The sequence below is a fragment of the Callospermophilus lateralis genome, chromosome 4 (assembly GCF_048772815.1).
Source record: "Callospermophilus lateralis isolate mCalLat2 chromosome 4, mCalLat2.hap1, whole genome shotgun sequence".
In the NCBI taxonomy this organism is placed as follows: domain Eukaryota; kingdom Metazoa; phylum Chordata; class Mammalia; order Rodentia; family Sciuridae; genus Callospermophilus; species Callospermophilus lateralis.
The window spans coordinates 88,300,618-88,320,666 of NC_135308.1; the positions used below are offsets into that span (position 1 = coordinate 88,300,618).

The 20,049-nt window shown below is 35.4% G+C and overlaps 1 protein-coding gene across 4 annotated transcripts in view; it reads left to right on the forward strand.

Moving 5' to 3' along the window:
* Window positions 1–19,318, forward strand: part of Slco1c1 (solute carrier organic anion transporter family member 1C1) — a 44,686-nt gene extending 25,368 nt beyond the window's left edge. For 2 of the 4 annotated variants that reach the window (XM_076852714.1, XM_076852718.1), the window contains 5 exons: window positions 3,814–3,979; window positions 6,907–7,091; window positions 8,793–8,857; window positions 17,380–17,497; window positions 19,096–19,318. In XM_076852714.1, the coding sequence (XP_076708829.1) occupies window positions 3,814–3,979; window positions 6,907–7,091; window positions 8,793–8,857; window positions 17,380–17,497; window positions 19,096–19,318 (757 nt within the window). Of the gene's footprint in view, window positions 1–3,813; window positions 3,980–6,906; window positions 7,092–8,792; window positions 8,858–17,379; window positions 17,586–19,095 lie in introns of all 4 variants that reach the window. The other 2 variants (XM_076852715.1, XM_076852717.1) reach the window with 2 other exon arrangements.
* Window positions 19,319–20,049: the final 731 nt, after the last annotated feature.

Below are 20,049 nucleotides of genomic sequence, written 5' to 3' on the forward strand. Positions count from 1 at the left end.
AAAATTTGTTTCCTGATGTAGGTTCCCTATTTACCTCTCTTATTGTTTCTCTTGATGAGAAAAAACTTTTTAGTTTAAGTAAGTCCCATTTGTTGATTCTTGTTATTAACTCTTTGCTATGGGTGTCCTATTAAGGAATTTGGAGCCCGACCCCACAATATGTAGATCAGAGCCAACTTTTTCTTCTATCAGGTGCAGAGTCTCTGATTTGATATCAAGCTCCTTGATCCATTTTGAGTTAACTTTTGCGCATGCCGAGAGAAGGGGATTCAGTTTCATTTTGTTGCATATGGATTTCCAGTTTTCCCAGCACCATTTGTTGAAGATGCTATCCTTCCTCCATTGCATGCTTTTAGCCCCTTTATCAAATATAAGATAGTTGTACAGGCGGGTGGACCAATGGTACAGAATAGAGGACACAGAGACTAATCCACAAAGTTACAACTCTCTGCCTCTTAACACAAGTTCCCAGAGGTGACTTCATTCTTTCACCCATCTTTACATTATTTGTTTAAAAATATTATTGGGCCCCTTTGATGGACCAGGCTGACCTCCTTGATTATATCTGCCTGACTACCGGGACCTCTGCCAGGGGCCCAAGGCAAGCACTCTGGGCACTATTCTAAACCTGTCTGTTTGGGCTTCTTGCTTCTTGCTCTCCAGCTCCTTTCCTACTCCTTCTTCCATGCTTATCTGTCTTGTCTTTATGCTCTGACTTCTGTTGCCTTCATTGAACTAGTTTCTTCTGTTGACTGAGCACAAGTTTTACTTTTTACCATTTAAAATATTCAGGAAAAACAGTGTGAAGTCCATAAATTATGTCTTCTGGGAGTTCTTACAATAGTGTCATTAGACTCAACTGGGTAAATTGTCACCTTGGTAATCAGCAACATAGATTCAGAATGTTAGTTGTACATATTAAATTGCAAGAAGATTCTGGAAAGAGTAGAAACCCTGTGTCATCTTTAAAGTCCCTATGATCCTTATGGTAGATGGACAGTGGGAGAGAAATTCATATTTTTTACTTTACAAAACATGCTAACTTTTATTTTCTCACTTGTATCCTCCAAACATCTTTATAAGCTTAGTTTTTTATCTTTGTAACTATTTTCCCCAAATTAAAGTCTGTCAATGGTAAATCTTGAATCTGAATACATGCATGACTCAAAGTCTAGTGTAGTTTCTACAAGAACATATTTTTCTAAATCATAAGCAAACACATAAACAGATAGCAACCTCAATAGCTGTTGAGTTTTACATTGAAATCATATTTACATAATCAAAGATGATTATGCTGTTGCTGCCAATGATGGCGATTTTGGTATCTGGGATTGAACTCAGGAGTGCTTAACGACTGAGCTGTATCCCTAGCCTTTTTAGATTTTTGTTTGTTTGTTTTTGTTTGTTTTTTGAGACAAGGTCTTGCTAAGTTGCTTGGAGCCTGGCTAACTTGCCGAGGCTGGCTTTGAACTTGTGATCATCTGCCTCAGCCTTCCAGATTGCTGGGATAACAAATGTTCACCCCTGTGCTTGGAAAAGATTAAATATTTTTAAAGAAATTAAAGGTAGTATATTCTTTGAGAATTAGCCTTTTCAAAGCAGTCACTTTGAAAGACCATAATAGCATTGCATGCAATAAGGCAATTATTGAAAACATTTTGAAACTTCTCTTTTGAAATTGCTTTCCACTTGTTTTACAATATCCACAATAATGGAAAATACTTAACTTTTGAGAATTGTTTTGCTACTGGAAGCAGCCAAAAGAAATGGCAATATCACTGGGAAAATCTTTTACCTTTCAGCATAAATGTTTTGAAAGAAAAATTTCATTGGGATTTAAACATTCTGACATATTTGTTAAAAGTCTTCTTATAATTAAAATATTGAACTACAACTCCACTGTCAACCCTTTTTTCATGAAATTTGTATGTGATTAATTTCTTCCTTAGGTGTAAATTTAAACTTACTTTCAGTAATGTAAAATTATGCTTCCCATGAATTGCCCCACAATGCTTTGTTCCAAAAGAAGATTTTGATTCTGGACACTTGAAAAAACACTGTAGACAAGCTTTAGATGTGGGAATGACAGAAGCCTTTCTTCTGCAGTAATGAAAGTAACCCTGATGTGAGATAAAAACCTAGAACCAAGGAGCCTGGAAATGTTCTACTTCCAGGTTTGTCACCAAAAAAGGATGTGATTTTGAGCAAGTTACCTACACACTTTGGACCAGACCTTCCATCTGTCAAGTGAGAGGCTGGCCTAAATTACTTTAAATTTCTTTCCAGTTCCAACCTTCCACAATCTCAGCCCCATAGTATTTATAGTGGCCTGATTTTTGACTTTCAAAGACTAATTTTCATAGTTTCAGATACTAACAGCCTCAGCTAATAGTTAATACTTTATGGAAGAAAATAGGATTGAATATTCCTGTAGGACTTTCCAGGGGTCCTGAATATCCTTTCACTCTTTGAAGTGATTTTTAGATGATCAAATCCATAGCAGTTTGAGGGCCATGGAATTGAGGCCAAATGACTGATACCTTCTCCAAAATAAAATACAGCTTTTCTATGATGATTGACTTCCTATAATTCTTATTTCTTAGCCTACCATGTGCAAGGAATTCTTGATGCTAGAGACGAAGGAGTGACTAAAACAAATAGATCTTACCCTCATTGAATAAACATTTCAGTATGTTATTTATTTATATAAGTCCCTCAAATCTCTTTGTTAAAAAAAAACAGGGGTAGGGATGAGTAAATACATAAATAAATTCAAAGTGGAAGAGGAAAAGGTGAATTATGAAGAGCCAATGGGTGTAACATAGGGAGCAGATATAGCAGATATGACATTGTTATAGAGCCCTTTGAGAAGAATAGAGGGTACAAATAGTGAAAAGACTAAGAGTTAAAGTGTTAGGCCATCTGGCATGAGGAAAATTGAGGGAGGGGGAATTCTGATAGAGATGAAGGGAGAATATGAGAGAATAGAGTAGAACAAAAGGAAGGGAAAGAAAAGAGAGAAACCAATCAATATGCAAAATAACCATAAAAAAGAGCCAGCACCTTGAAGGCAAATATTGTTTTATTTGTACTTATAGCCATCTTCCATCTTCTGAAAGCTAAAACTTAGGAGGTTTCAAATAAAATTTTAGGACTAAATGATCAGGTAACATAAAGATATAACATATGCAATCAGTAAGCAAGAATGATATAAGACATGGAAGAGATCCATTCTGTGGAGAATATACAGGAGGAAGGAGAGGTGACCTTAAAATGCATTGTTGGTAAAGACATCAACAAGTAGATGGGTAGCTCCTACAAACATTGAAAGTGTGCTGGATGCTAACTGTTTGGCTATTTTTTTCTGATGTCTTACCATTAGCACTGTTCATTCTATTGATATTCAGAAAATCATGAAAGAAACAACCCCTCACCCACATGCACCTGAAGTGCAATGAAATTGGTTCATAAATGGTTCTAGAAGTTTACTTTCCTCCCTTGTAGTCATGTTCCTGCACCTTTGCATATAAACCCATTAGAGAATCCCAGAGGTAGGAGACTGTAGGAAAAGCTTTGAGCTAAGAAGTGGGCATTGTGTGAATTTGTAAGGTGTTAAGATAACTTTCAAGAGGAAGCTGGGTAGTAGTCAACTCATTTAAGTTTCAGACACTAGCATTTCTGATGACAACTGTGTTTCCAAAAGGCAACTTTGTTAGCACTATCATGCATGTCTCTCAAGAACATTGACTTTTGAAAATATTAGTGTGCTGCCTGCTAAGAGGTAATGACTTACGCTGTTGCATTTCTTTTCAGAACCAAACCTGTCTCTTATCATGAACGAGCTCTCTTTTCAGATTGCAACTCAAGATGCAAATGTTCAGAGACAAAATGGGAACCTATGTGTGGTGAAAATGGAATCACATATGTATCAGCTTGTCTTGCTGGTTGTCAAGCCTCCAACAGGACTGGAAAGAGTGTTGTAAGAACCTTCTCCCCCACAGTATATGCCCCAAAGCCTGTTATTCTGTAGAACTATCCTACCTTCAGGGACCCAGCAGCAGATCACACTGATAGGAGCTCTGGCTCTTACCCTTCCCTTTCTCTTTCGTGTGAAAATAGGAAATTCGTCACCATTCCTAGTAGATCTAAAGTAAACAGAGAGTAGTCTATTTCTCTCATTTTGCTTAGACGGAATATTAGTCATGAATAATGAAGGCCCCATCCTATGATTATACCAAGTTTGCTTTGGGATCCATGTTTCCTTACCCAAAGACCAATAGTCCTTGGAGATTTTAGGGGCATGACAAATAGAAGCCTGTAGTAGGCAGTCTATGTCAAGAGGTGTTGACCCAGGAGTCCAGGAGCTGATTATTTGAGAAGGTTGATAGTTGGGGAAAGTTCTGAGATAAGGAAATCTGTGTGGTAATGAAAAGGATAGGTGGGATAGAATGGAGGGTTTCTACATTATAGAAGAGAGATACGAGCTGGAAATCTCAGTAAGAAGCTGTCTCAGTTAGTGCAGACTGCTATAACAAATACACCATAGACTGGGTGGCTGAAACAACAAACATTTCTCATAGTTCTAGAGCCTGGGAAGTTCAAAATGAAGGTGCCAGCAGATCAGGTGCCTTAAGAGGGTTAGCTTCCTGGTTATCTTCTCCTTCTTCCCTCAGCTGGCAGAGAGGGAGGCAAGGTGTCTCTTACGAGGGCTATGACCTCCTGACCCAATTCCCTCCCAAAGGCCTTCCATCTAAATACCATCACATTGGGCATTAATATTTCAATATAAGAATTTAGGACAAGCATTTGGTTCATAATGAAAACCAACTGTGAAGGATATTATGCTCTTTAATCTTAAGTGACCCTTGTAAACACGTTTACATTCCTGCCCAAACATGGGATCTTCCTTACACTCACTGTGTCAGACCACTAGTGACTGATGAAATCTGCCTTTCTTTGGCAGTGTTAAAGGGCTAAAGGGTGGACCACATGTATATGCTATCAGCTGAATAGAAATGCTTAGATAAATGCACATGCAGATAAAGTTTGTTGATGTTTTTCTCAGATTATTTTTCTGTTGTTTTGGCATTTTATTCAAATCAGAAAGGATTGGCCTCTAGCAACAGTGAATAAGACTTTAACCTGTCTGAAATTTGAGTTTTTACCATCATCTCTTTTATTTCCTTTCCATTTGTTCCTTCCAGCTACTACTCTTTTGCCCAGAATTGCATAAAAGTTTTTCTTAACTTGAGTACCCACTGCCGCTACAGCATAAGATAGATGCTTTAAAAACAAAATTACATTTAAATCTTGTGATCTTCAAGTAATTGGGTATTTTATATATATTCTTCATGTGAGAATTGAGACACTGAGATACAAGGAACTAATATCACACATCTAACGAGGGTTAGGAGTCATAATTTAAACATTTTCTTCCTCCCCACCCTTTTTTTTTTTTGGTACTGGGTATTGAACTCAGGGACATTTGCCCACTGAGCCACATCCTCAGCCCTATTTTATATTTTATTTAGAGACAGGGTCTCACTGAGTTGCTTAATGCCTCTCCATTGCTGAGGCTGGCTTTGAACTCACCATCCTCCTGCCTCAGACTCACGTAGAGCCTCTGGGATTATAGGTGTGCATCACGACACCCAGTTTCTCAAACATTTTCAACTTAACAACAACAAAAACTGTATTGCTACTCTTCCTAGAAAAGGAAATGTCAGCTTTATTTTAATTAATCATCAAAAAATCACAATTCACAAACTCTTCTGTGATAAAATGACAACTAATTATAAATATATATAAAAATATATATTTAAGAACATATACATACAATGAAATGAAATTTTACAAATGATTTTTACAGAAATAAATTATTGAAGGATTTTAAAAGTTGTCTCTCTTCAGTCAGACTTCAGTTGAAATTTTATGTATCATGAGTTTTTTCCTAACAACCAACATAAACTCCCCCAATATGCACATTTACTTAACAATTTTTATCAAATACCTAAAACAAAGGGTCAATTGGGTGTCTATTGATAACAAAGCAGTGTCTGCCTGTATCAAGATTGTATTCTAATGGGGAAATAATGTTTAACAATAGAAAAACAAGTAGGTGATATCCGATAGGCATTGTGAAAAAAATAAGTTAGGCTGAGAAGATGGAGTGATGAGGGGTGCTATTTTGAATGAGTAGAAATGCTCACTAGTTAAGTATCTGAACAGAAACCTGAAATAAGGGTACCATGCACATAGTTTTCTAGGAGAGGAGATATGTTGACAGAGGAAATAGCAAGACCATGAGGCAATAGGGAACTTTCCATGTTGGGGGGCAGGGGGTGTCAGGGGCAAGGGCCATATGTGTGGTCAAAACAGGAGAGCAGGAAGGTCATTGATCGACATGATGGAGAATGTGTAAACAACTATAAAGATTTGCGATTTCATGTAAATGTATAATGAGCAACCACTGAAAGGTTGAAGTATTGATGCAACCTAAGTGACACTTTTTAAAAGATTTTCTTTGGTTAGTATGTGGAAAACAGACTATAGCTAAATAAGAGTAGAAACAGGTTGACCACAAAGAGACCACTGCAATAATCAGAGCAAGAAATAATGTGACTTAGACCTGGAAGTGGTAGTAAAGGAGGTCAGGTGCGGTTAGATCTAATAGAATTTTCTTGATTGTACTTTTTAGATCAACCATCTGCTCTTTGATATTGGAATATCATATCTCTAGGGATTTCCCCTTGTGCAATATACTTTAACACATAAAAAAAAACAAGACTATTTTTTCCATTTTTATATAATGAATTTATACTACACCGTAGAATCTTTTAAAATAAATATCTTTGATTTTATTTCATTATTTCCCCAATAATTGGAGTTTCCTGTATTGTATTGCAGATATTTTATAACTGTACCTGTGTGGGAATGGCAACCTTTAAATCAGGAAATTCTTCAGGCATGGTGGGCAGATGTCAAAAAGATAATGGATGTCCCAGAATGTTTCTGTATTTCCTTGTAATTTCTGTCATCACCTCCTATACTTTATCCCTAGGTGGCATACCTGGATATATATTACTTCTGAGGTGAGTACTGATTCTCTCCTCACCAACTTGATGTAAGATATAAATTATTTTTCTGTGGAATCATCATGATTCCTCATAACCTTTTCAGGGAATTTGCCCCACACCCTTGTTCCACTTTTATGTGGCTTCCACTTTAGGTTTTTATACAAAATGTAGATGAACAGAATTTTTTAGAAAAAACTGTTTGGAAACTGTTGGTCTAGAGCAGTGTTAGTGCCTTTGTCACTGTAGTTATTCAGCAAATACTGTAGGTTGTTTCTAATGTTGGTGATAGTATCAACTAGCATAGATAAATTGTGTTTTAGATTAAATACACTTTTACCAAGTTATGGGAGATATGATTTATAAGATAATTCAAAAGTTCATCTAATACCACAATGTTTGTGTTTATTATTTTGATCTATAGATTATTGTTTTTCTGCATATTCTTGAATTTTATTGGAATTATCATGGTGATTTCATGGCTTTGAATCCATTGAGATTCCCAATCTATGCATATCGTATCAATGTCTAAACATTTTTGCATATAAAACCCGGATTTTTATAATGATGCATTCCCTTGCATGTTTTAAATTGAAATGTAAAAGGACATATACAATAAGTTGAAAAGTCCAAATTTACTGGAAATCAATCTTTTGTGACATGACTTGAGTGGTCTTCAAATTAATTCTCATATCCAAAGATGATTACTAAGTTTTTCTAGGCTGAAACTTTTCAAAAGTATTGTGTGCAGTTTTTAATTTTTCAGTTTTTATTATGGAAATCAATTAAGAAAGAAAAATAGGAAATAGAGCTTACCATCTACAAATTTGCAGTTCTCAATGGTTTAAGAGATATCTGTGTTGAAAATTGGGAGCATGAGTTTGAGAAATGGACAAGCTTTGCCCTTCCGTTTTCATACCCGTGTGGCTACTTCTTTAACACCTAATACTGTGCCAGGTCGTTACCTGGGCCAAGTGAAAATCAGATTGCTTCCTGTAGAAAGGAGTCACTTGAATGAACCATGGTGAATGGCAATGTTAGAAGGACTCTCTTGGACTGAAGGAGAACAATCATGATGTTTTCCTCTTTTAAAGCAGAAACTAATTGGTGTGATTTATTGGAAGTATTTAGTGACATAGTGGTTATACATCATTATGATTACTACTATTAAAATCCACAGGTCTAATAAAGTCATAACGTCATATTAATGATGTTCTTGTTGTTTTATGTATTCTTGTACTTTTCTGATAAGTTCAGATCCCCATTATTTAGCAAAAATGTTTGGCATGACTAGTGACTTATCAAATTTGATCAATTTGGCCCTGTGCTCTTAGAACAAAAGTCCTAAAACCTAGTGACAGCTTATTGATCTTTTATTATTCCTTCAAATTCTTGCAATTTCTTAGGGAAAATTTCTTTTTTTCTGAGCTTTGCTGTGTTGCTAATTAAGCTTATGATTGTACTTTTTCCAATACCATTTGAGTATGTCATCTAGGGGTAATTTACCTTCTAGAAATAGTAACTCTAAACTCACTGAAGCAGTGCATATGACGGAACACAGCTTTTACACATTTCATCCTCTCCATGCGGGCACCTAGTGGGTTCTCTACAAATGCTGCTTGAACTCGATCATGATTTTGCCTGTGTTAAGGTGATTGTCACTACTTGTTTTCATGGGTCTTATTTATTCATTTGTAAGAGTGCTTTTGTTGATTTCAGGTGCATCAAGCCACAACTTAAGTCTTTTGCCCTGGGTATTTACACCTTAGCAATAAGAGTTCTTGGTAAGTATAATCTATGCTCTAATTTAGGGTGGCCATCATAAGTATATTTTGAAGACTTTTCTGAATATTTTTAGAGAATTACCGTGCATAGCTAAATAATACAAGTGGCTAAGGCTATATTCTTTTTCTTTCCTTCATTTCTTTGACCCCTTTCTTTCTGTGTTCCAGAAATATTTACTGGGTACTGTGCTATCCTAGAGATAAAACAGATTTTGTGAAAGGAATCACAGTTTTTGTTTAACACTCTTCCAACTCTTTTCTGTCGTCATAAAATCCATTGCCCTTATGAGAGAGCCTTCAGAGAGAAAGCCAAATATTACTCCATAAGAAAGGCTGAAGACTAAAAAATTATTAAAATTATTAAATTATTAAAATTATTTCAATTATTAAAATGGAAAGAATCCTATTGAACTGCTCTCAATGCTCATCCCTAGGATATGACATTAGTTAGCAAGATCATTTAAAGAAAACAAGGGGATTTAAGTAGACAATGCTTTAAAATATAATTGAATGTTTTTCTGACTATGCAAATTTTTAATATGCATTGGTTAAAACCCAAATAAAACAGTGAATGAAATTGATCAGATTTCTGTCCTTAAAGAGTTCATAGTCTAAAGAAGAAAATAAAATAATTGTAAACATTCCTCTGAAATTTGACAAAAGAGAACTATATAGGAAGAAAAACCTGAAGCTTTTTAAAAATTGAAATTTGGTTTACATAGATCTTGATATCAAATAGTTTAGTATGAAGAAGATACCATGTAATCCTAGTGAAACTGGGAAAGAAACAAATTAAGGTAGTGCCCTCATGGCTCACTGCAGTTCTACAATATAAAAACAGAGATTCTCTAGAAGAGATCAGATGTTGAGCCTGAGGTACATCCCTGGCTGGAACTTATCTGTCTTTAGGATTATAGATGTAACCTACAAAGTAAAAACAATTCTAACTAAAGGAAATGATTTATAAAATTGATGTGATAATAATAAAATTTGAAAATGCCAAAAAGTAAACAGAGTTAAGAAACAAATGATAATCTGTGAAAGTTTTGTAATTTATATAACAAATATATAATATAATATCTCCATTATAAAGAGATTTAAATTTTAAGAAAAAGACCACCAAACAACCAAATAGAAAAATGGCTAAGTCTCGCGTGGTAGTATGTGCCTGTAATTCCAGCAGCTCAGGAGGCTGAGGCAGGAAGATCACAAATTAAAAGCCAGGTGCAGCAAATTAGTGAGGCCTAAACAACTCAGTGAAACCGAGGGATGGGGATGTGACTCAGTGGTAAGCACCTCTGGGTTCAATCCTTGATACCAAAGGTGAGGGGGGATAGAAGTCCCACCTAACTTCATTTCTTCCAAAAAAAGTTTCAGTGTGTGCTTCTAATTATGAACACAATGGTTTCCTTTGGTCTAATGATTATCATAGCTTAAAAATAACTTTTTTTTGTATCAGTGAATATACACTTAATGTTCAGTTTTTAAAAATTATGTTTCCTTATACATGCCTATTTGAATCAACAAAGTTCACACATTGAACTTAGCTGATATATCTCTTAAATCTCTTTTAATCTATAGGTTTTACTTCCTTCTATCCTTTTTTTTCCCAATCATTTATTGTGAAAAACTCTTCTAAAGAAGATTTTTTAAAAAATTATAATGAATTCCTATATAGCCTTCATTTGGATTCATCATATGTGTCAAAAAGACACTAAACTCTCTTTCTTTCATCATATGTATATTTTGCTGAATCATTTGTAAATATGTAGTGGACATTCTGACACATCACCGCTGAGGACCTCAGTCTGTATTCTCCTATGAGAGCAAACATGGTCTTATATACCCCTGGTACCATTCTGGCAAGTAAGAAACCCAACATTGATATGATACTTTGCCTATGATATATTTCACATTCAAATTTCTTTTGCTGTAACAGTAATAACATCTATAATACTTTCCCGCTTTTGATTGAGAGTTTATCAAGGGCCACATCTTGTATTTAGTTACCTTTTTGTCTCTAAAAATCCTTCATTTTTAAAAAAGAGGCAAAGCCAGTTGTTTTGTAGAATATTCCATCATTTGGAATTATCAGTTTGCTTTTTTCCCCCCATAGCTTTATTTAGGTAAAAATTGAAGTACAATAAAATGCACATATTTAAAGTATGCAGTTTGATCGGTTTGACATGTATGTAACCAACATGATCAATATTAAAAGAATTTCCATTCCTTTTCTAAAAAATTTGAAATCATGCCGACTGTGATTCCTTCATGACTTATCACATTAGAAATCAATCACCTTAAGATATATAGAGTCCCACCCCCACATCAACTATTTCAAAATTAAATGGCACACTTATAAATATCTCACAGGTCAAGGAAGAAAACACAAGAAAAGTAAATAAGTGCTTTGAACTAAGTGATATTAAAGGCTTAAAATATCAAGATCTCTTGGATGAAACAGTACTCATATGAACATTTATAACTTAAAGTACTTGTATCAAAAAGAAGCTAGAATAACAAAGTATTTTCAAATTATGTAGTAAAAAGGAAAAAAATAAGGGAGAAGAAATATTATGAAATAGAGAAGAAATAATACAGCTAAAATTTGATTAAAAAATGAATAAGTCTAATCAAGAAAAAAGCAAGAACACAAAAATTAATATCCATGGAAAGGGAGCTATCAAAATAACCCTACAGACGTTAAAAGGCAATATTAAGGTAATAGTACAATTGTATGTCAGCATATCTGATAGCTTACATAGCATGGTCTATATTGCAGATGGATCTGTGTGCTGCTGAGAAGGTGAATTCAGTCATTGATGGATGAAATATTCTATATATGTCTGTTAAGTCTAAAGTATCAATTGCATTTTTTATTTCTATAGCTTCTTTATTTAGTTTTTGTTTGGAGGATCTATCCAATGGTGACAGAAGCATGTTAAAGTCACCCAGTAATATTGTATTGTGGTCTATTTGATTCTTGAAATTGAGAAGGTTTTGTTTGATATATGTAGATGCTCCATTGTTTGGGGCATAATTATTTATGATTGTTATGTCTTGTTGAAGTATAATTACCGTAAGAGTATGAAATGTACTTCTTTGTCTGTTCTGATTAACTTTGGCTTAAAGTCCACTTTATCTGATATGAGGATGGAAACCCCTTCTTGTTTTCGAAATCCACATGAGTGATATGTGTTTTCCCATCCTTTCACCTTCAGTCTGTGGATGTCTTTGCCTATGAGATGAGTCTTTTGGAGACAATATATATTGTTGGGTCCTATTTTTAATCCAGTCTGCCAGTTTGTGTCTGTTGATTGATGAGTTAGGCCATTAATATTCGAGGTTATTATTGAAATATCATTTATATTCCCAGTTATTTGGGTTTATTTCTAGTTTTTAATTTGAATTAGTTTCTCCTTTGACTATTTCTTTAGTGTAATTCCTCCCTTTGCTGGTTTTCACTTTTTTTTTTCATTTCATCTTCATGGAATATTTTGTTGAGAATGTTCTATAGTGTAGGCTTTCCAGTTATGAATTTTTCTAACTTTTGTTTATCATATAAGATTTTTGTTTCATCTTCAAATCTGAAGCTTAATTTTGCTGGTATAGGATTCTTGGTTGGCATCCATTTTCTTTCAGAGCATGGTATATGTCATTCCAGGACCTCCTAGCTTTGAGGGTCTGAGTTAAGAAATCAGCTGAGATCTGAATTGGTTTCCCCCTATACATAATCTGATATTTTTTCTCTCAGAGCCTTTAAAATTCTCATTATTCTGTATGTTAGGCATTTTCATTATAATGTGCCTTGGTGTGGGTCTGTTGTAATTTTGTTCATTTGGGGTCCTATAAGCCTCTTCTATTTGATTTTCCATTTCATTCTTTAGGTTTGAGATTTTTTTCTGATATTATTTCATTGAAAAGATTGTGCATTCCTTTGGTTTGTATCTCCAGCCTTCCTCTGTCCCCAAAACTCTTAAATTTGGTCTTTACCTGTTATCCCATAGTTCTTGAAAGTTCTGTTCATGATTTCACCACATCTTCTCTCTATGGTCAAATACCTTCAAGACTGTATATTTTGTCTTCATTGCCTGAGGTTCTGTCTTCCAGTGAATTAGTCTGTTGCTGATGCTTTCTATTGAATTTTTAAGTTGTTTTATTGTTTCCTTCATTTCAAGAATTTCTGCTTAGATCCCCCTCCCTCAGAATCTCTGCCTCTTTATTGAAGTGATCTTTTACTTCTTGTATTTTGACATATCTTCCACTTCCAATGTGGTGTTGATGGATTCTGTTATTGGAATATTTTGGTTTGTTTGGGGCAATTTGTTCCCTTGTTTTTCATGTTATTTATGTGTCTACCCATCTAGTAGTATGGATCTGAGGCAATAGAGTTTCTACCTTGTGGACTAATAGTTTCCCTGAATGTTTCTAGTACTTCACTATTTAGGAGGAGAAAAATAATAACCACCACCAATGCAAGCAATATACAGCATTAAGCCAAATAGTTCCTATTATGATGCCTACAATGTTAATTATCACAATAAACAGAAATAATAATCAGTTATTGCCTATAGTAAAAATATCAAGTTTGCAAAAGAGTTTATAATTTCAAATAGTGGATGGGGAGAAAAAAGAAGTGATATAGGGTATGATGATTATGAGGGAGCAGGAAAGAAGTGGTAAAAAAATTAAAGGAAGAGTAAAAGAGAGAACAATAGAGATTGGCTGTTAGCAGAAGGAAAGAGAGGATCAAGGGAAACAGTAGGGGAAATATATACATACATACAGTAAAAAATAAAAACATTAAAAATAAAGTAAGAGAATACAAACTAAAATATTCTAATCAAGCATCATAGTTCACAAAAAAAAAACTAATCCATGAAAAATAACTGGCTTTAAAAATGTCAGAAATGAGGAAAAAAATATGAATATGTATAAATGTACATGTAGCATTAAGGTTATAATTAAACAGAGAAAAAAGAAAAAATATCTTGATGAAAGTTAAAGAATTCTTCCCATTGGAGTTCAAAATATTCTCAGCTTTCTTCTCAGCATTTTTAGGTGGAATCATCTAGAGAGTGATGTTCCACCCTTTGGGTTGCTGGAGTGAGAGAGGTAATCCTGTAGACAGAATTCCTGGAGGCAGGCTTAGGTCAGCTCCAGGCTCTTCACTGAATGCCAGTTGTTCTGGAGATTTTAAATCAGTGCACCTCCAGGGCCCAGTAATTGCCAGTCCACCCTGAAAGACTCACCTGGGTTCCACTCATGTGGTGGAGGAGCCAATTCTTAGTTTCCAGTCACCTGCGGCCCCATGTTTCCTGATCTTGGGTTCCATCTCCAAACTCCATCCCCTGCTCTTCCAAATTCCTGGCCAGGCGTGCCTCTCCCAGGTGGTTCTGCAAGCGTTCAGATTGGAGGAGGAAGGGTAGAGCCTGGTGGGTTTCCATGACCAGTTGTCCTCTGTGAAAGCCTCTTTCCCCATTTGATTTTTCTCCTGGTCACTTAATCACACTGCATGTCATTCAGTGTGTATCTACTGGGCCTGTATTTCAGGTCAAACTTGCGTTTGTCAGGAATCGTCCCCCTCAGCTGCCAGCCCCTGCGCAGAAGCTGCAAAATATTTCCTTCCTTTGTCCTCTGCACACCACCTGGAGAGATGGAGGCTTCTTTCCCTGTACATAGATACTGTGCAATGCATCTTTCAGATTTGCCAGGCAATGTCCTTGATCTCTAAACGCCCTGTACCTGTATATGCCTTGGGTCTCCCAAAACTGTGGGTTTCTTTAATTCCCTTATCCCTCCACTATGCTCATAGAGGGATTGCTGTGGCTGGTACTTCCAGCCCAGCCATGGCAGTGGCTGTGCTGTTGGAGATTTCCTCCTTATTTTATTATATCCAACCTCCTGTGTCCCTGATCTGCTTTGAGTGTCCAGTTTTACATCTCAGTAAAACTCCCCCGCCCCGCTTTTTTTTTTTTTTGTTCACCCCCCTTGCTGAGTATCTGCCTGTCTGCTTTCTTGGCTTCACTCTACAGAGTGGCCAGGAAGGTGACCTCCTTTATTCTGTCATCTTGAAAAACCCCCAAGATGTATTCTTATTGATAAAAATACAGAAGTCATCCAGACTGATGGACAATTGAGTACAGAGGAATACTGTGAGACAGATAGCAATATATTCAGTGACAGTTAAATAGCTTCAATAAAGAGAAGCTGTTTGGCATGAACCTCAAAGAAGCAATGTTGAAAGAGTTAGAGCTTGGAGATAGTGACAACGTAGTAGCAGTGTGCCAAACCCCACTTCGGATATGGTCCTGTGAAATGTAGAAAATACATAAAGAACATTCCCCACCTAAGGGAGACACAGAGTAAGTGGTATCTTGAGGGAAAAGAATGTTTTCATTTAAGAGAGAAAGTGGGAGAGTTTTCTTGGAAGGGAATTTGTCTCTGAATGAGAATTTCCTAAAGGGGATTGCCTAAAGGTCTGGGAGGGAGCTGCTTACAGTAGGGATTTGTGGGGAGGAGTTAGCACAGAGCAGTATGGAAATGAAAGGATGATGACAGAAGATGACCAGAGGGGCATCATATTTGGATGGTGGCCAAATATGATGAATATCTATCTGTTTTTGATAAAAAGTAGATCAAATATATTTGGTAAGAATGCTATGCAGGTGCTATTATATGCTGCTTGGTACATCCCAGTGGGAAGCACATGATTTCAATTTATATTATCACTTGACATTTAGGTTGTCCTCTTGATGAAAGTAGTGTCCACCAATTTTGTCCATTATAAATCTTTTGTAATTAATAAATTGTACGACATCTTGAGATTATGTGAATATTCTGTTACCCCAAAATCTTTCACCTAAAGTTTAAGCAACTTTTGATGATACTGAATTGAATCAATTATTACATGAGTATTTGTAAAACATAGGCAGACTTTCCAATCAAAAATATTTTTAAAATATTTCCTATGTGTTATCAAGGAACAAATTGATAATCTCTTTTGGAATTGTCATTAATGTGCTTATGTGACTTAAAAGTTTTAGTGAGAGTATAGTATTCTGTATAAGTACACAAAGTAATTTATAACAGAAGAAAACATATAAAAGAGATTAAAAACTCCAGTGCCAAAAATGTCCAGGCAGTTGATGGAAATAAGTAAAGACGGCAGCAAGAGAGCAGATTTGGATCTGGAGAATGAAGTCCACATGGACATAACGGGTGGAGAGTCAGGGTGGAAACAGCTGCTATTCAACTCCAGCCAGCTGTTACCATGGACTGCCAGATAATGCAGCTTTTAAGAGAATTTAGAAATCTACAATTTCACATGAAATCTCCTGACTCTTAAATATTAGCTACTTATTAAAAACACAAACTTATGCAGATTAAATAATAGAAATTCATGGACTACCAGTTCAAAACAAGAAAAAACTAAATTGAGTGGTGAACACATTGTAATTATCTCCTAATACTTTTGTTAAGATTTGTATGTGACAGATTGTCTTTTCTCTAGAAAGATGAGTTAAGTTCTCAATAAACTGATTGAGAATCTATTTTAATTTATAGCATGCGTAAGAGAGACATGTTTCCTGCTCCCATATAGCTTTCATTGTACCAGGAAATGCAATTAAACAAGCCATTACAGGAGAATTAAAGGTTTCGAAAGGAGTACAAATGCTGTGTGATGTAGAACAAAATGATTTAATACCATTTAGGTCATCAGAATAGCCTTTCCTGGGGGAAAACACTTAAAGTGAAATTCACAGGGTGAGTGCATTAAGAAGGGAAGGAATAAAGTGGAAAGTGTTTCAGATAAAGAAAATTATAAAAGGCATTCAAGCAGGTGGGAAGCAGTGAAAGAAATTCAGTAAAATTAAAGTTTGAAATATAAGATAGTGAATATTACCAAAATGAGGCTAGAAATATACATGAGACCCAGTGTCCAGTTGGTAATGCTTGTCTTAAGCAATTATCTGCCTAATTGAATGACCCAACATCTTTGTGGTTAATGGATTGCAGAAGGTTAAAAAAGAGGCAGAATCATCAATCCTCTATTGTTTTACATTATGTTATAAGTCATGTCAGAAAGAATAGAGACAAGAGAATGTGTTGTATCTAGGAGGTGACATTGGCATGATTTAGGATAGATTAAATGTCGTGATGAACACAGAAAGGAGATGGTGGAATCAAAGGTGACTTCCAAACTTGTAACTTTAGTTTTAGTTGCCAGGGTGGCTACTAAAAAAAGAGACAGTTCTTTGGAGAAAGAAGCTGTCCTGTATTGAGTTTGACATAATGGGAGACAGTCTTCTGGAGGTAAACAAATGGCAGCTATTGCATGAGTTTGGAGCTTATGAGAAAAGACAGAGCTAGAGAAAGAAGTTTGTCGATTTCAGCATGTAACTGATAGCCTTTCATCTCCCACACATTAATTATTGTACTAAAAGTCAATGGTTTCAGATAACACTTATAACCAAACGTATGCATATGCTTTTAGGAGTCATTATTTGTCTTCCTCACAGCAGGAATCCCAGCTCCAGTATATTTTGGAGTTTTGATCGACACTTCATGTCTCAAGTGGGGATTTAAAAGATGTGGAAGTAGAGGATCCTGCAGATTATACGATTCAAATGCTTTCAGGTACCATATGTTCCAACTGGGATATTGCTTCTACAACACCAATGTGACTGCCACTAATAAGTCCTCATGTAGTTTCACTGCTTGCAAAGTGAAGAACAGTCTAACGCAAAAGTCTGTTTTATAAATAATTTTATTATTTGGTTCTATGCTAGGTATTTCATTTTCCCCATTCCTTACATAGATTTTCACTTTAAATGAATAATCATTTAAAAAATATGTTAAAGATTCCAGAATATAGTAGCATTTTAGAAGTTCATACACATAAATGGGTAAGTAACTCCCTGAAACTCAGAAGCATTTAAATTTGGGTCACATTTTGGATTTAATTCTATTCTTTTTCATACTGAGCCAAACTGTACCATTTACGTCAGTTATAATCCCCTTGGGCAAGAGTTGAATTTGGCTCTGAATCTATCCTGCTCTTATTGCCAAACTGATGTTCAATTATTTCAGTACTTGAAATGCATAAAAGTAAAAGGTTTCCGCTGTGTGGGTGAGTGTGTATGGGGTGGAGGGCTTGTTATTTTCACTATAGTATCATTCAGTTCAGTTCATCAAACATTTAGTCCTCTTGTTTCTTAAAGCAATGCTTCAATAGCTTAAAAGCAAGAGGATTTTCTAAAAGACTTACAAACTGAGCATTTCTTAGAGAAATAAACTTGGTGCTGAACCATCTAAGTCGGATGTGAATTGGGCAGACCATCTCAAATAACCATGTTTGATTTAATAGGCTTTGATGTTATGTGTGAAATTTATTTTGGTCTTTGAAAGGGACCTGATCTGTGAGTATAATTTGGGCTTTGCTCATTTGCTAAGGCTGTATTCACTTTAGTGTGGAGACAATATAATCCAGAGACTGAACGTATGTTTAAAAGGTGACCCTAATGCAACATTTACCCTGCCTTTCCCTACCTCCGTATTTTCTGTCAGAGTATGGAACCTCAGACTTCTCATGGAAGAAATTGATTTAAACCTCTGGTTTATTCTTAAGTCATTCAGCTTTATTGAGGGATCCAATTCCCCTTAGCATTGTTTCATAGAAATGAATTTGGGAAAGATCTGAGGATGGGGTAACCACACAGTTTCTCATGCAAATTGGACACTGTTGAGAGTGAAAGGGGGCATTATTAAAATTACACTTGTGGCTGGGGCTATAGCTTAGTGTCAGTGCATATATCTGGTATGCTCAAGGCCCTGGATTCAATCCCCAGCACCACAGGGTAAAAAAAGAAAAAAGAAAAAAAATTGCAAAAATAGTATTATCATTGAAACAATGCTAACATATACTGGGACTGCTCTGGGCAAACAAGGATGTGGTTATCTGGTCTAAGGGACTCATTTTCAGAGAGCATAGAGCTGATTACATGGTTTGTAGTAACTAAAAATGATAGTACTGCTGAGAAATTTCTTTATATTAGCATATTGCCTTTGATTGGCTGGCTTCCAGTGTTCATAGAAAGGCATTTTATAGCCACCATTCTACTCTAAAGCTGCATTCTTAAAGAAAACCATCAAGATGATGTCATTACCTTCCTTGTACATTTTATTTCAAGTTAGGTAGTTGCAATAATTCTGACTGAAATTCTCTCCTCTTCCAGACACATATATCTGGGACTAACTATGATACTGGGCATAGTATCCATTTTCCTAAGTATTGCAGTACTGTTTGTTTTAAAGAAAAATTATGTTTCAAAACATAGAAGCTTCATAACCAAGAGAGAAAAAACAATGGTGTCTCCAAGATTTAGGAGGGAAAATTGTTCTCCAAGTGATCATTTGCTACAGTCCAACTACTGGCCCGGCAAGGAAACACGACTCTAGAAAAGTGACAACTCAAAGGTGTGTTCTCTAATGTGTGGAAATTCAGCAAACAAATAAAAGTTTAATCAAAAGGTTTTGAATGTGTAATTTCTTTCTTCATGCAAAAAGAAAAAAAAAATTCTACTTTGCTTTTGACCCTAGGACCTAGATAATATTCCCATAATCAATATCATTAAGCAGAACAAAAGATGCAGATGACAAAACTAGCATTCTATCTTTTAATTTATATACAGACTCCTTGCATTATTTACGGATTCTGCTTTATCTTGCCTAATGCCCATTGATATGTTAGCTATATTCCTAAAGAACTATTGTCTCTACTGTATGATTGTTTTCTGTAAAATAATTTCTAAACTTACTTACTTTTCAAAAGCCAGGTAATATTTTTAGAAAGTTAAGTCATAACTTAGGCTCCTTCAAGTGTTTTCTTAACAATGATGTTAGGATGGACTCCACATGGAGAAGGAGATTCATTTTTAAGCTCCTCTTTCCTTTGAAATACAACAATGGATACAGAAATGTGTTTGGCAAAGTGATCTTGAGAGATTGGAATTTTGGATCATTCATTCTTCTACTAATTATTTGCATGTGTTTTTTGTGTGACTGTAAGTAACTGTGTTTATAAATTAATAAAAATTAATGTTAACATGTATTAGTGTCCTATGAATTCAATGGGTTGAAAATATTAAGTAAATATTGTCTATGTTTTAATGTTTACAGGCAACTCTCTA